Consider the following 16156-nt stretch of genomic DNA (forward strand, 5'->3'; position numbering starts at 1 on the left):
CTGTAGACTTCACAGTTCCTCATTCGGCCTTCATGGGACCCATCAGTATTTCAGCAGGTGATGAACAGATCAATGAGGGGCACAGCATCCTATGAAATGGTGGTCAGCAGTCTCATCTGACACAAGTGTCCTTCCTACACCACTCAGTCTATCTTTACAATGACCATTTTAAGAGAGTCTTCTTGGTGGTTCATTCAAGGAGGCTCCAACAACTGAGAATTGGCCACTGAAAAACACCACAGTCACAAGCTCTATGGCAAAAATCCTATCTAAAATAATAATATGAATGTGGTTGCCTCAAGCTTTTGAACAGCCTCATCTACCATATTTATGTAGCTGCATAACACAGAATGTTACAACAAAATAAAATAAGTTTGAAGTGATGCCTTACCCAACCAAAGCAAGTTTCAAATCAATTTTAAATGTATTACACTGCAGTGACATAAATGAGACTAGTCTAAAATGTTTCATTTGGCCTATGGACTGCTATACAATACTGTAGTGCATGGGATGCTTCTTTCATTCTACTGTATAACATTTTAATAAAACATGGTGTAGTATTATTGCAGGATAGATGCAAGAAACAAGTATTGTTTCTGACATTTTATGGCTTTATTATAGAATTAACAGTGGTGAGATGACAAAAGATGAGGGGAACGAGTGATGGGGAATGACATGAAATAAATTTCCCCTGTTGGACTAGCAACGGGGATGTTGTACCATGATGTCTGAGCCAAGTTTAGCCCCTTGTTCAGTGGCTTTTTGGCCGGGGGCTTTGAACCAGCAGCACTTAGAGTAACATGTATTTAGTTAGAATATATAGCCTGACTAATGATGGCACATTTTACCTCCGGGCACTTGCCCAGAGCAAGCTTGCGCCTGACCATGGCATTGTGACGGACAGTTGTGTCCTCCAGACTGTTGATCCCACAGATGTTTTGTGTGTGTGTGTGTGTGTGTGTGTGAGAGAGAGAGAACAAGCACACAACCTCTGGGCCTCTTCTGTATAGGGCCTCTGGTCTAGTCAATTTAAGGGTCATTCTGCGTGGGTGACTGATGAGGTCAAGTATGTCCCCCTGTGCTGCAGATACATCCCAAGAATGTTTACTTTTCCACCAGCAGAAGGACAGAGAGCTTATACTGTTCCCCTTTTGCTTCCTCTCCATCTTGTCCACCTCCCTTTTTAACTCCTTTGGGAGAACAAAGGAGATCAGCAGCATACAATTATTGAGATAATAAGTGAGATTAGAAGGCTGGTGCAATGTGTCGTGCACATGTGTTGACACATACATGCATAAAGTGCTTCCTGCATGACTCTCTCCAGGTGCAGCAAGGCCTTCTGGGAGCGTAGAGGCTGTGTGAACTAAGACAAAGGTAAAAGGTCATGAGGTTGCTCGCCTGCTGTGTGTATCCACAAATGTCTCCATGCTGCATCATGCACACATGTTGCTACCACACATGAAAATGAAACCATATGTTTCCTGACGGTTAACACGTGAACATGGCCTCTGTGAGAACACATGCTACTACGAGAAACCGCCCTGGGAAAGTCCTTGCTCAAACATTGCCTACCGCCATGCTGCGAAACACACACACACAGTCACACTGAGCCATAGGATGTTTTCTTATGAGTAATCTGTTTATAAAAAAAAGTAATGTCATATGTTTTCCTCAGCCTGGCGCTCCGTCGGCAAGAGCTTCCTAATTAAAGTTCAGTAGAAGAAAACTGATTCATCTCACCATGAATCAAAACAAACTACAGCCCTGAGTGATTATTGCAAACTGAGAGCAGATTGTGTGTGAACGTGTTAATCGAGGTGTTATATGAAGACATGGAAAAAACATTTGCAGGATTTTCCTTTTGTGGTAATTTGACAGGAGGTGCTTAATTGACCCCACAAAGAGATTCCTCTTTAAATTGCTCGTCCTATAGGGAGGTCAGAGTTTAATATTCAACTACAGAGAGGCAAGCCTGCTTCTGTTGGGCATTTGTGTCTTGTTAAAGGGGCACTGCAGCAGTGAAAATCCTTTTCAAGATGGGACCCAGGTCATTCAGACTCATTTAGTCTCCCTTCAACCATCAGGGCAAATGTACTGTTCTTCCCCGAGCACTGAAATTCTTCAGTCTGATAAAAGCAGTCCACTTTTACAGAGAGCTATTTCTTTGAATTTCCTTTTTTATTGAATTCTTTTAGTCTTTTTAGTCATAAATTTCCATTTTTCATATTCGGTAACACTTGTCAAGGATAGAAAAATATTTTCTTAACTATACAGATCAAATCAGTTGTGATGTATTGAGTAGAATTAGTCTCAGACTCTTGCTTCTACAAAAGGTCATGTTTTGTATTTGGAATTAAATCATATCTGTGAATACATCTTTGACTTATGCATAGAAATCGATCAAGTAAAACAACCCTTTTTATGTAAGAGATTGTAACTATGCCTGAAGGATACCAGTTTAATTTTATATTGTAATCAATAAAAAAATATTAACAACTGAAATAGCAGTTGTCAACAGTCAAGATCAGAGTTTTAAAGTCAATACTATATAGGAAGGTGTTTAAAAGTATCATGACATTAGTATAGCTGAAATGATTAATCAATTAGTTGATTAGTTGGCCACAATTTTGATAATTATTTAATGTTTCGGTTATTTATCAAGTAAATCCTTTTCTTTTTTTGTTTTTAATCATTGTGAACTGAATATCTTTGTTTTTGACTGTTTGTTGAACAAAATGATGAAAATGAAATGATGATTGGCATACTTTACTATTTTCTGACATCTTTTATAGACTAAAGATTTAATCCATCCATCAATAAAAAAACTATTGTTCATTGCAACCCTAGACAATAGTGCATACTGGGTCATCTGTTTGCATCCTCACATGAAGAATGATATAATATAATATATAAATATTTTATAGCAAGGTAAGAAAATACGAATTAATACTCCTCAAACAAGAGGAACTGAACAATGAATAATGTGCACTAATTTTTTTTTATCTATTTTAAATAAAGATATGTACAGCCAATTTTTTGATAGTTTGATCATTTATTTTCTTTGTTTGGGAATAAAGATGGTATTTTCTACCACTGACCTCTGTAGGCAGTGTTTGTGTGTTATTTGGATTTAACCTTTCGAGTGTGAGAGGTGGACAGCGACAGTGAAATGTGGATAGCTGCTTTCTTATTTCTCCTTCCCTCAGTGTTTTTCCCTCCTGTTCCTCTCATCTCCTCCTCCTCTTATCTTCTCAGCTCTCTTTTACATACAGTCCTCTTGGCCTCAGGTACTTCATTCACTCCATGTTCACTCTCTCAGTAACTGCTCTTTTTTTTTATTCTTCTCCATCTCTTCCTCCTTTCTAGCCCCTTATGCCTCTTTACCAACACAGCAGGGCGCTAATTATTATACACGTCTATCTCCTTCTGTTTCCAGCTCTCATTCGTCGCAGTATCTTTTTATATAATGTGCTATCTTTTTGAAAAATTGTATCCCTACCTTTTCGGCTGGAAGACGTAATGGTAATTTTAATACCATGTATAATTTTAATCAAGAAAACAGGGGAAAAAATACTGGTTTGATGAATACATTATTTTATGTTGTTATGTTGGTGATTTATTTATTTTAAGTGCAGTCCGTTACTGCATTGAAGTATTTTCTTTAAGTCACTCACTTTTTGTAAAAGGAAATATAAACTGACTAAGATTCAGGTCTCTGGGTGGATGGTTTCCATGGCAGTGGTTGCTAGGAGACGCACTGTCAATGTTTGTGGTGTACCACTGAGTGGAGCACGCCCTGTATAGCGTACGAATGTTGATACAAGACAAATTTCCCGCTCCATTTTTTAACAAGCCCACATTGGGTTGGTTACTGTTAGCTGTTATAACATTCAAGTTGTACAATTAAGTTTGTATTACGATCTGAAAGGGAAAGCTAGCAAGCTAGTCAGTTAGCTTCCCTCACAAAGTGGAAGACCAAGGATTAAGCTGGTTAAAGTTGGCTTTAATTCCCCATAAATGTTACTTTTTGGTTATTACCTGCTTAGTCATCAGCAGCTCTACCACACTACTACTGCACTGTAGAAAGGAGGATAGATAGTACAGCTGTTTCTCTTTCATGGGGGTATTTGGGTCTGGTGGCAAACTAAGTCATTTTACCGGGTATTTTGAATCACGTACAGAGTGAGAAATGAGCTTTGAAATCACAGATGAGATTAAACAATTAGAAGTATGAAATCCATCCATATAAATATTGCCTCGGTCAAATTACCAGAGCAGATAATTATCACAGAATATGCATACAGCAAACACCAAGAATATATAAAAATACATTTTAATTTCAAATTGACTTTGAGAAAACAGAAATACAACCACGAGTAATAGCAACAAAAATGGTAAACAAAACGTACAATGTTAATATGTATATATTTACCATATATATTTAGATCAATATAATAATACTAAAAGCAGAAGACAAGAGCGAGAAGGAGAAGAGTTTCACCTTTTGTGTCTCGTCTACTCCATTCTCTATTTATTTACCCAGCTCTCCCCAGGCAGCGAGCTGAGCTGCTGATATTATGAGATGCTGTAACGTAGACGAAGCTCATCCTGCATATCAGTCCATCAGCATTAACACGGTGTATGTTCAAACAAATACCTCTGCGCTTCATTCGCTCTGGTTTCATTTCAGCCCGGGCCTGTCTGATAAGGCTCGCTTATTTGCATGGATGTAGCTGTTTGTTTGGTCGCATGGAGATGAATTTAGATAAGACTGATAGTGTTTGCTATGGGAAATATGTGTGTGTGTGCAGATAAATGCACTGTAATACTACAAGTGTGCTGGTAGATTGGGTGTAAGTGTGTCCTTCAGTTAAGAAAGATAATGAAGGGGATGCTGCATGGATAGTAATGATATGTCATAAAAATGATCCTCTTTTAAGATCTATAATAAAACCACACAGTGTCTTGTGAAAAAGAGATATTTTTCATTACTCATACTTTTTAAAAAAAATATTTCTGACCATTAACTGTGTATCAGCTGTTATATGAGAGAAAAGCACTGACATCCATTTGTATGGGCATGTCAATAATGTGCTGCCATGCCTGTTGATGTGTCATTAGTAGATGGCTGCTGCTCAGAGCCCAATCAGCAACAATACACCAAGTGCTAGATGATATCGGAAAGCTGTCACAGCGAGCGTAATGGAAATATATAGCCCGCTCTGAGAACATGGAGGGAGGATTTTCTACATCTCCCGCTCTCTCTTTCGCCTCTCCCTCGTCCTGTCACTCTGTGTCTCTGTTCGTCTCTTTGTCACTCTCCTTTCTGTCTGGAAATTGCGCTTTTCCCTATCTAAAGCTTTGTCAGTTCAATCCGCTGCACCTCACGCAGCGGATTGGACTGACAAAGCTTTATTGTCCGTTTAAGGCTGCCGAGACGGAACAGGTCAGCGACAGCAAAACAATAGTTTCAGCTTCCGTGCCTGTGGTTATCATATCTGTGGTTTATCTCTAGCATTTTGTGTGCATGTGACTGGTTTGCTTCATTGCGTCTGCATCCTTGTCTTTGTGTTTTAAATCTGAAAATATAGGCATTCTCATCCTGTTGAAGGCATAATCCAAATGTTGGTAGCCAGATGTTGACAAACAATGTCACCGTAAGGTCCACTAAGTAGCTGTTCTGTAGCTTTTTGCTTGTGTCACATTATCTTCATCAGTAGATGGAGTTACCCAGTAGTCGTGGATGTTTAAATATCCATTGTTCTGAGCACTTCAGGGTTCATTGTTGAAAAAGCAGTTGACAAAACAATCTTTCCACAATGTCCTCTCAGTTGTTCTGGTGCTTACAATTCTACCTCACATTTTTCCTCCCAGGAATGAAAACTGCTGTCAATCTTGAACAGTTCTTTTTAATACATTGACCAGACAAATCTCAGGAGTTGAGATGATTATCAGAATAGAAAAGACGTTTTAGTTTCCTTTCCTTTTTTTCCCCTTTTGAATTACTGGATAATTTTACCTCCTCAGGCCACCAATTATTCAAATACATTAATCTGATTGTGGTTTCACTCCAAACAGGCAGCAGCACATTGTTTGAAACGGGTAGTGTTTTCATAATGAAGTGCACCATGTTACCCTATCCAGTAGCAAAGTAGAATGCTACATTGGATTATAACAAACAATAATACACATTTTCTGACTTGGTATTTTTTTTAACCACAGCCTGGTGGAATCTAAGCATAGAGTTAAGTTACTTTTCACATTGCATCCTCATAGCTGTCTCTCCATCTGTGCCAGAATCCCATTGTCCATGTGTTGTGGAGGTCAGTGTATTTGGATTCAAAATTCAATTTAGTTAAGCTTTGGCTGCAAACTGGGCGGAAAATCATGGGAGTGTGCGCTGCTATGGCTAACCCAGCTGTCTGGTAGAACGCCTTATCTACTGGAAAGAATGGCCTTGCTCTGTGCAGTGTTGAACTTTGTGTGTTTGGTGTGAAAGCTCAGATAGAGGGACGAAATATGCAACCAGTTAGACGGGTTACAAATAGGTATTGCGTGATTTTAAGGAGTAACAAGCCAAAATGTTTTGAAGCTTTGTTTAACATCCTTTTAGATGTTTCATAAAAGTTCAGTTTTGTAAATCAAGGTGGTAAAAAACAGGAATCAAAATTGGCCTGTTTAATCATTTATAACAGAAACCCAAAATGTGTATTCATCTATAGTTGAAACTCTTCAATAACCTAATAAAATAATAACTACTTCTGAGTATAAGATTTATCCACAGTCCTAAATCAATCTGCTACATATATTATCTGCCAGTAACCACAGCGTAATTCACCATGCTTCATATTATAATGTTGTATTATGTTGAGTAAGCACCAAGAAACAGCAAATAAATCTGTAATTGTAACATGGTCAAAATAAATTACCTGTTGGGTCCCTTTTCCAGGTTCTGTTGCATTTAACCTTTTAATAGATGTCCTATTCTCCAGACATTGCATTGCTATTCCACACTAAATACTGTCAATACCAAACTGTGGCTGATTGCACTGTATTTGTGGTGGTTTGGGACTTGGCAGGAGTATCTAACACTCTGAAGAAGACAGTATATACAGTAGATTAGATAAAATGAAACTTAAATGAACCCTGGGGGAAAGTGGAAAATAGTAATATAGTAGAATGTCCACACAGGATCAGAGCAAATGGAGTTTATTAAACATAATGCGACCAACAATTACACCAGTAAACTGTGATGAATGTGAATTACAGTGTGCACGAGTGTATGATTATTGTGCTTACAGTACAGTGGGCCTGCAATCAGACCTGCTCTGGAAGGTTCCACTCTGCCATCAGTGGAGGGGTGTGCGGTCCAGGGGGAAACCAGATGGATCTGATTGGCTGAGAAGGAAGGAAAGCTCTCCAGCACGTTTGTGGTGTTTTTGCTGCTATATCACGTGTTGGTGTGTCTTCATATAGGGGCTCTCTCTCCCTCTAGTTATTCATACATACAGTATCTCTTATCTCACTCACTCACCGCTCACAGGGGTAAATGAAAGGAAGGAGAGTGAGGGAGGGAGAGCCGGGCTCTGGGGAGAAAGTGAGTAAGAAAAGGCTTGAGATGACATCTGAGCAGCAGAGTGTGGTCATGGTGTTTGGAATTTTATCATGGAAGTTTGAGTGCATTTGAGGCAGGAAATGTGAGGGAAATTGATAAAGTAATAGCAGGAGAAGGTGGGAAATATCAAGGACATATCTGTATTTTGAAGCATGATGAAAAATACTTTCAACTTACATGATGAGGTGAGCTCATGTTTAAATAGAAACTTTATAATCAGTGCCAATTCATTTCATGATTCCTTTAGTTCCTCTACCTCCTTATCTTACTGTCTCCCCTTGCTTTCTGTTCATCCTCTACCTCCTTTTTCTCCCCCTCACAATGTTACATCCCATAGTGTTCAATTTCAGCCCTTACGCAAAATGTAGGTTTTGCTCTTGGACAAACACCAGCAACAACACAGCCTCACACGCAAGCCCTCTTTTTTTTTTTTTAACTTTCCTTCCTCTATTTTCAAGTATATATGAACATATACAGATTTGATCCCTTTAGGACCCACTTGTGCGCTTGTGTCTATCGTTTCTTTCTTCTCTCCTGTTATGGCTATCCATCACGTCTCTCTGTCCTTCATGGGGGTCCCTCTGCCCAGTTTTCCAGTCATTACTGGCCTGTTTTCACCCAGAGCTGCAGGACCCTAGGGACCACCAACAACGTTCTTATCCTGACAGGGGCCCCTGGAGAACCAGAAAATGGACGTAGTTCCTCTAAACATGAAAGCCTCCCAAGTTCAAAGTAACCTTTTAGTACATATACTTTTCTCTGAGTCATGTCGGACACTTCAGTGTTCCTGAATTTGGAGTGATTTGTTTTGATTGTCCCAATGTTACTTAATGTTGAGTTTTTTTTTACTATTACCTTTTACATGTGTTGAGAAATGCAAAAAAACAAAGGTATTTACAGATACATTCACAGAAATGTGCAAATGAATGTGTCTCATACAGACACGTCAGACATACAGTAACTGTGGCCTCATTTACACTTGTGACATATGCAGACAAATTCCAGATATAATTGAATACACTTAATTTACACTAAGCAACACATACGGCCAGGATAAGTCTCACTCTTCTCACTCTATCTTCAGTCTCAGATGCATTCACTTTTGACTTTTTTGTCATGAGTAAATGTAAATGGAGGGTATCAGTGAACGGTATTTAAACAAATTAATCAGCAGTTTGGACAGTAACTGTGAGAAACTTAATTTAAAGAAATCATTTTTTTTAAAAAGGAGACACATTGTAGTAAGTGCTAATAGTTAACTGGCAGAAATCAAAAAAGTCAACATTACATTACTGCTGCTGAATATGTTGATTGGCCAGTTGAATGGAACCTGACAGGCTCAATCAGTGAGTGTAAAGTGTTGGACCAAAAAGGCACAGAGGGTTTGTGGAAAACGGTTTGCTTTCTGCTATGGCTTCCATTTCACAGATGGGAAGCTATAGATTTTCCCTGACAGCTCTCACAAACCTGACACGCTTTTGGGATTTGTACATGCAGGATGATATACTGACCAAGACATGCCTTTGTATGTGTAGCAGAAGTATCTGCACAGACTGTAGCTTTCCATCTTGAATTTCACCTTGTGTCAATATTCCGAATAAATGAAACTAACTGCTTTTTCCTCCTCCTTCTTCTTCTCTTCCCTTATATTTCAATCCTTTCACCTTGCCCTACTTCTAAATCACCACCTTCTTATTTTCTATGCTATTAATGGCCACCAACTCCATATTCCTCTTTTTATCCTATCATTTCGTTAAACCTTCTTCCATCTCCTTTTTCTAATTCTTTCATTGCATCCGTCACCTACTTTTCTTCTTTACCTTTGCTGGATCACCGCATCCCTCCATTCTTCTTCTGTCATGTTTTTTCCCTCTCTTTGCTTTCCTCACTTCATCGCCCTTCTGCCCACTCTTTATCAATCCCATAAAATCTTCATCCACTTCCACCCCTTCTCTCATCCCTTTTCCCTTCACCCTTCCCACTGTCGATCTTTCTTTCCCTTCATTCTACCATAGAACCATGAGAGGGAAACAGCGCTTCACTGTGCAGCCCAGTACGGACACACTGAAGTGGTTTCAGAGCTGCTTCAGGAGCTGACCGACCCCACCATGAGAAACAGCCAACAGGAGACGCCTCTGGACCTGGCAGCGCTGTACGGACGGCTGCAGGTCAGTGAAAAGGACATATATCAGTTTTATGACAGAGATTGTTTAGTTTAATATTGTGTGTATTTTACACTACAAAGGCCAGGAGTTGAGTGCTGTTTTCAGTTTGAATTTCTCTACTTTTAAAATAATCCTCTCTGCATTTTAATGGTGTTAATATTGCTAAAATACAAAAGACCTAATCTGTAGTAGTCCAGATGAGACCAGATGCATGCTGTTTTGATCTGTAATAAACTTAATAAAGGTAGTTTTGAAAAATTAAAGGTGCACAATTGTCACCAATTTTGACTATATTTATGGTACAGAAGCATTTATTAAGCATTTATTAGGGTTGGTAGTAGACTGCTGATTAAACTTAAATTTGTCTTGCAGCCAGAAGAAACTTAATTAAGACTTGAATTTAAGATACATAAAACATATGATCTAAATATTATATAAAAACATAGGCTCACATAAAATACAATGTGTATAATGTGACAACATAACATTAAACCTGGAGTCCATCTAGCCTTCAGCTAAGTTAATCAATTAAAACAGCATCGCCATCACCAGCCTTAAAGGACCGGTGTGTAGGATTTATCTAGCGGTATAGTTGCATATTGCAGCGCCCTCGCTTGACCCTCCCCTCCCAAGCATGAAGGAGAACCATGGTGGCCTTGAAAAACAGGAAGGGCCCCATCTAGAGCGAGTGGTTTGTCCGTTCTGGACTACTGAAACATGGCGGCTTTGATGGAAGGCGACTGTGGCGTCTGTAGATATTAGCTTCTTATTCTAAGGAAATACAACGATTCTACACTATTGTACATTAATGAAAACATACCTATGAATATTATATTTAATTTCTGCAATGGCTCCTCTGAAATGTTACACACTTGACTTGCAACTCATCAGTTTTTATCTGGAAGACTCCTCCTCAGCTACATTGGGATTTAACAGTTTGAAGGCAAGAGAGATAAAGGAATATCTTACCCTGACCTTTCGATATATCCAGAGGGCAGAATCTCAAATCTCCAGATTTGAGCTTCAGAGGATTGATTCAAGCCTTAGAAATTAATGAGAATGGCCTACAAACGTCTGCTATACGTTGCTGCAAGGGCAACTTACCACTTAGAACATTTAATTTGAAATTAAAATTTAATTGCAAGTCCAAAAAAACAGTTAGCAGTGCTTGTCACTTGACTCCATCAAGCAAACTGACAGTGTAGACAGGTAGGAAAGCTGGTGAGGAGTCATGTTTTTGTTCCTTACTTATACTCGTTGGGAGGATGGGATCTTTGAGAGGCATATATGAACCTCTGCATGTGTCCTGGTGAAGCTCCTTGCTGCAAGGTAAAAGGAGGCAGCTGGTGACTCAATCTGCACCTTCCCCAGGACAAGAGTGGGTGTTGGGTGGGCAGTGACAAGGACCACAGTGCATGGGAATCAGCTGGGAGTCGCTGTTGATAATTTTAAAAATGGTAGATGCATGATGAAAAGAAAACTTTGCCATATACTTAAGGTGCTAGACAGGCTGAGAGGCAGGTATACATTTTTAGAAATGCGACTTCACTCTTTTGTCAAAAATGCGACAAAGTACACTCACACATAAGTGCGCATTCACACTGAGAGGTGTATGCCACAAATTCCTGCTGATGTTCAAATGTAATCACACATTTCTCTCTGCTAAAGTAGTGAATAATTGCAGTCAAGCCATACAGGTTTGTCTGAGTGTGAATGAATAATTTATAAAGGCAGCAGTATTTCTCGCTCGCTCTCCCTCTCTGCATGCTAATGAAGGGAAATCCCTACAGTGGAAGCTACTGCTGCATGGAGATGTAACTAACACAGGGCAAAAGTTTACTATATACACACATGCAGTACACACACACAAAGACACACATTAAAGGAGGAAGCTTTCAAGAGATCTATATGTTGTTGAATGAGTTATTAAAAGCACCATCCATGATCAAACAGGAGGGTAGCTCCACTAACAAAACTCAAAACGACCTCCTACTACGCTCAAGTTGATTGACATTTCTTTTTATGGAAGGACTTGCACTGCAAAGCCCTAAAGTATATTTCAATTTGTGATTGGTTAAAAAAAACAAAGTAAATGCAGATTTTTCCTCTTGTATTTTTGGTTTTGTAAAGGCTAAAAACAGACACCAAACTCTTTACTCAAATAGTCCTTTTCATCCAACACAATTCAGTCTGCTGAGTGAAAAAATTAAAAGCCCAATGGACTGGTGAGGCTTCTGTCATGGTGACACTGGGAGACTATTTCTGTGTCTGCTTTACTTGATTTCTCTGAACGTTGCTTCTCTTTGATTCTCAGGGGCAATGAACATTTGCCTTTTCTCTGAAAAACTTTCTTCTACTGTGATTTTTATTTTTATTTTTTCTTTAAGAAAAGGTACAAAAAGTTGACTACTACTACTACTAAAAAACTACACAGTTTCTTCAAAATGTGCTGTTTTGTCCCTGACTGGCTGTGTTTTTGTGGACAGGTGGTGCGCATGTTGGTGAGCGCTCACCCTAACCTCATGACCAGCCACACTCGCAAACACACTCCGCTTCACCTGGCCGCACGCAACGGACACCACAGCACCGTCCAGACCCTGCTCGAGGCCGGCATGGACGTCAACTGTGTGGTAAGAAAAAATGTACAACCTTTAGCTGTTGGTGTCCTTTATAGGCACCCATGCATTTAACAGATTTCTGGCACAGATTATAGGATCCTTATGGACAAAAATTATAATGATATAAGTAATAATTGCTTTGAAATTAGCTTTTTTGGCTTAGGGCAAACCAGCTTCCTTTTTGAGAAAAAAATTGATTTTAAAAACTCTAATTAAGTAATGTCTGTTTACATGGTTACTCACGCTAATCCACAGTCAGATGTTTCTTTTTAAAATGGACAGCTGGAAGGTGTGTACTTAACAGGAAGTAGTTGAGATTAAGTTCTCGTATCAAGATTTATGTATTATCACTATTAATGTTGTCAGTAAACTCTATGCTTGTGAGTTGTACAGATTATAACATCAACAACACTAGATTATTGAATTCCAGCTAAAAGGAATCATTTGTAATATTATATTTTGTGGTGAAATGTCCCTTTTAAAGGTAGGCTACATATGTACACATTTACAGATAGAGAAACAAGTAAAACAATTTTAGGTGTATAGATGTAAGTTTTAAGGCAGAATCGAGTAATAAAGTGGGACTAGACATTTTATTTGCGTTATCTGATGCTGCTTGAGTGGAGAAAGTGACGAGAAAGATATCTCTTTGTCCTTTTTGTCTAAGAAAATCTTTCCAATCTCTATGACTGAATCTCCTTCCTCCTCTCATCTCTGCTGTATGTGAATATTTTAGAAGCTGCTGTCTTGTGATTTTAATGAAAGAGGGTTCAGCTTTGTTTTTTGTGTATATAATCCACCACAGGCATAAATGCTTGGCAGATTCTACTTCTGAAGTGTGTATGTCTGCCTCCATTCTTGTGCATGTGTGTAGCAGAGAGCTTATATATGCAGTGCGTGCCTCCCATGGTGTGGTGGTGGAGAGGGATGAATAATTGATTGGTAGAAACGATTGAGAGAACAGGAGCAGGAGGAAGAAGAGGAGGGAGGAAGAGGACAGGGTGTTCCTGTGAGGTCCTGAGAGTTCACCATCTTCTCTCTCCGCCTCTTTATACACAATATATATTAAGTCAAGGAAATAGAAATACAGAGTAGCTTACAGTCTTTCTGTCATGCTGTTTGGACTGCTCTTGTCTTCATTCATTTACATTTTGTCTTATTGTGTATTCTGGACAGTTCAAACACAGCTTTGTCTCAAACCTTTCTGGGCCATTTATTTTTGTGAAGCCTTGTCAAAATGCAGCTATGCTTTGCTGCTTTCTTCGAAATGGTTTTCTTTCTCTTGAGACAATTTTCTCTGGCAAACTGAACAATTTGACTTTGCTCACTTGTCTTAAATGTCAAGTGAAGGAGAACAGCCCTTTGCTCTACTAATCAGTCTCTTAAGACTGTTTTGATAATGTGATCAAAATGATTGTACCATTCCCAGACTGTTTTTATGTTGCTGCTGTTTAATGAAAACACTCAAGAAATCAATGTGTGTGTCTTTTCGAGCTCTCATTGGATAATATAATTTTCTGTCCCAAACTTGTCTCTTAGGTTCTCCAACTATAAATATTCTGTGCCAACTCAAGGAGTTGGGTCTCAGATCTTAACACATTGTGTGGGACTTATAGATGGTGGCAAAAGTTGTGCAATCTGCACTAGGCTGAAGTTGGTTATTCATTTAATCCTCAGTCTTCACAGATACTGCAGTCACGGCTAATCACAATTTCACTCCTAAGCATTTTAATCTCTAGTGTTTGTTCTGTATTAAAAATCTGATTTGATTCAATCGTTGTTAGTCAGTTTATATAATTTCACATTTGATTTCATAATAACTTCACACTTCACTTTAATGATATTGTGTTTTTGAGCACAAAAAGGATCTTTGGTATTTGCTTCACCAGTACAAACCCTTCAAGACTCAGTCTTTAATCAAGACTCAGTCTTTAACTGTGAGGCAGCAGTTATGTGTGGTGGTGCTTAGAGTTAAATGCCAATGTTGGCATTCTAAGATAATCAAAATGACAATGCTAACATGCTGATTTAAAGCAGGTGTAATGTTTACCATCTTAGTTAGCTTGTCTGCTAATATTTGCTAATTAGGACTAGAGTAAGTACAGCTGAGGCTGATGGTAATGTCATTAGCGTTAAAGATATTTGGTCATGAACCAAAATTCTAATTTGACCTGATGATGTTGCTGAAGAGTAAGTGAAAGGATCCCCAAATGCTTTAGGATGCATCCTCTGAGCAGAATGAAAATTGAGATATGTCAGTCTGGACAAAAGTGGTGGACAGACTGACCAAGACTGCCATCCCTAGAGCCACGCCGCCAGCACCGCCATCAGTATGCACTGTTGTCTCATTTATTTGCACTTTGAGCACAGTTTTGTTATATTTATCAAATGTGAGCAGCTGAAACTACATATTTATAGTAAACAAACCTCCAGGAGTCATATGTGTCCTCCAATGCAATAAATAACACAAACCTTGTTACATGAGCAGTGCTTGGAGTTATCTGTGAATCTACAGGGTACTTTCTTATGATTTCAAAATTATTACTTGAATGTCTGTAGGGGGTCCCTGTTTCATACTGTTATTCTTTACTCCAGTCAGTGCTGTTAGGTGATCATGACGGATTGAAGGAAAACCAGCTGCAAGGGTTTCAGGGCTCAGTTAGACTCAAAGCCTCAAGAAGCTGTTGAGTCTGAATGAAGAAACAAGACAGTTCAGATGCTGAGGAGCCGCAGCTGCAGGGAGCAATCAATATCAGAGTTTGCTCAACACACATCAGAATAAAGAAATCCTATAAAGTTCTGAACCTAATAGTTACATTATAGACAATTGATGAATATGAGACTATAAGTTAACTTCTACTGTCAAAATCTAATCTGACTCAATGTTCATTTGCTACAAAGACATATGGGGTAACAGATGCTACATTTTCCCTTTCCCCCGGCAGTGTAAATACAGTTTATATGCAATATGTGAAGCATGTAAAATGTCTTAATGCTGAGTAGGGTCTGTGATTGCAAGAAAACACTTTGTGTCACGTCGTGCCCCCTGCCTTCCAGAATATGGTCAAATCTGTCACAAACATATTTCAACTGCAGTTTTTGCCCAGTTTGGTGGGTATGGACATGTGTGTTTGTGTGGATTTCCTCTCTGGAAAGATAGAAACAACTTGACCTGTTGGATATGGGTTTCATTCTGGTGCTCTCACAGCGAGGAAGCGCATGACTCAGCGGCATTTCGCCCATCTTCTCTGCCTTCTGTCCTTGTTGCAGGCTGGGTGTGTATGTGTGCATGCATGCTCTGATCTGAAGAGGAGGGCTGTGTTTCTCTGCAGGGATTTGGCCTCGGGCTTCATGTGTCTAGTGAAGATGAACACTACACGCCTTTGATTTGCCTCGTCCTCTCTATACACACTGCTACAAATCTCACTCTCTCTCTCTCTCTCTCTCTCTCTCTCTCCCTCTTTGTGTCTCTCTAGCTAGTGATGATGAGCACTGCAAGCCTTTCATACCTCAAATCTTTTCTGCAATTTACCCTTGACTCTTGTACTGCTCCATCTCCTTTTGGCTGAAAATAATGCACAGCGACAGCACCATCTTTCCCTATTTTCTCCATTAGAGACACAGTAAGGTCTAACATGAATCTATTGCACACCTGGCCAACAAAATTGCCCTCTGGGTGGGTTAAACCTATTGGTCAATTTGAGTGAGATAATGCACGCCATCTCCCCTGGCTTCAATAACGAGGTTATGGTCGAGTT

General features: G+C 39.2%; 1 protein-coding gene across 1 annotated transcript in view; it reads left to right on the plus strand.

The window, feature by feature from the left end:
• Nucleotides 1-16156, plus strand: part of anks1b (ankyrin repeat and sterile alpha motif domain containing 1B) — a gene marked incomplete in the record, with an annotated part of 204431 nt that overhangs the window by 63834 nt on the left and 124441 nt on the right. Inside the window, 2 exon segments of the mRNA XM_035674093.1 lie at nt 9631-9783; nt 12267-12410. Of these exon segments, the coding sequence (XP_035529986.1) occupies nt 9631-9783; nt 12267-12410 (297 nt within the window).

Source organism: Morone saxatilis, unplaced genomic scaffold, assembly GCF_004916995.1.
Source record: "Morone saxatilis isolate NCDOM2014 unplaced genomic scaffold, NCSU_SB_2.0 Contig10, whole genome shotgun sequence".
NCBI classification, from domain to species: Eukaryota; Metazoa; Chordata; class Actinopteri; family Moronidae; genus Morone; species Morone saxatilis.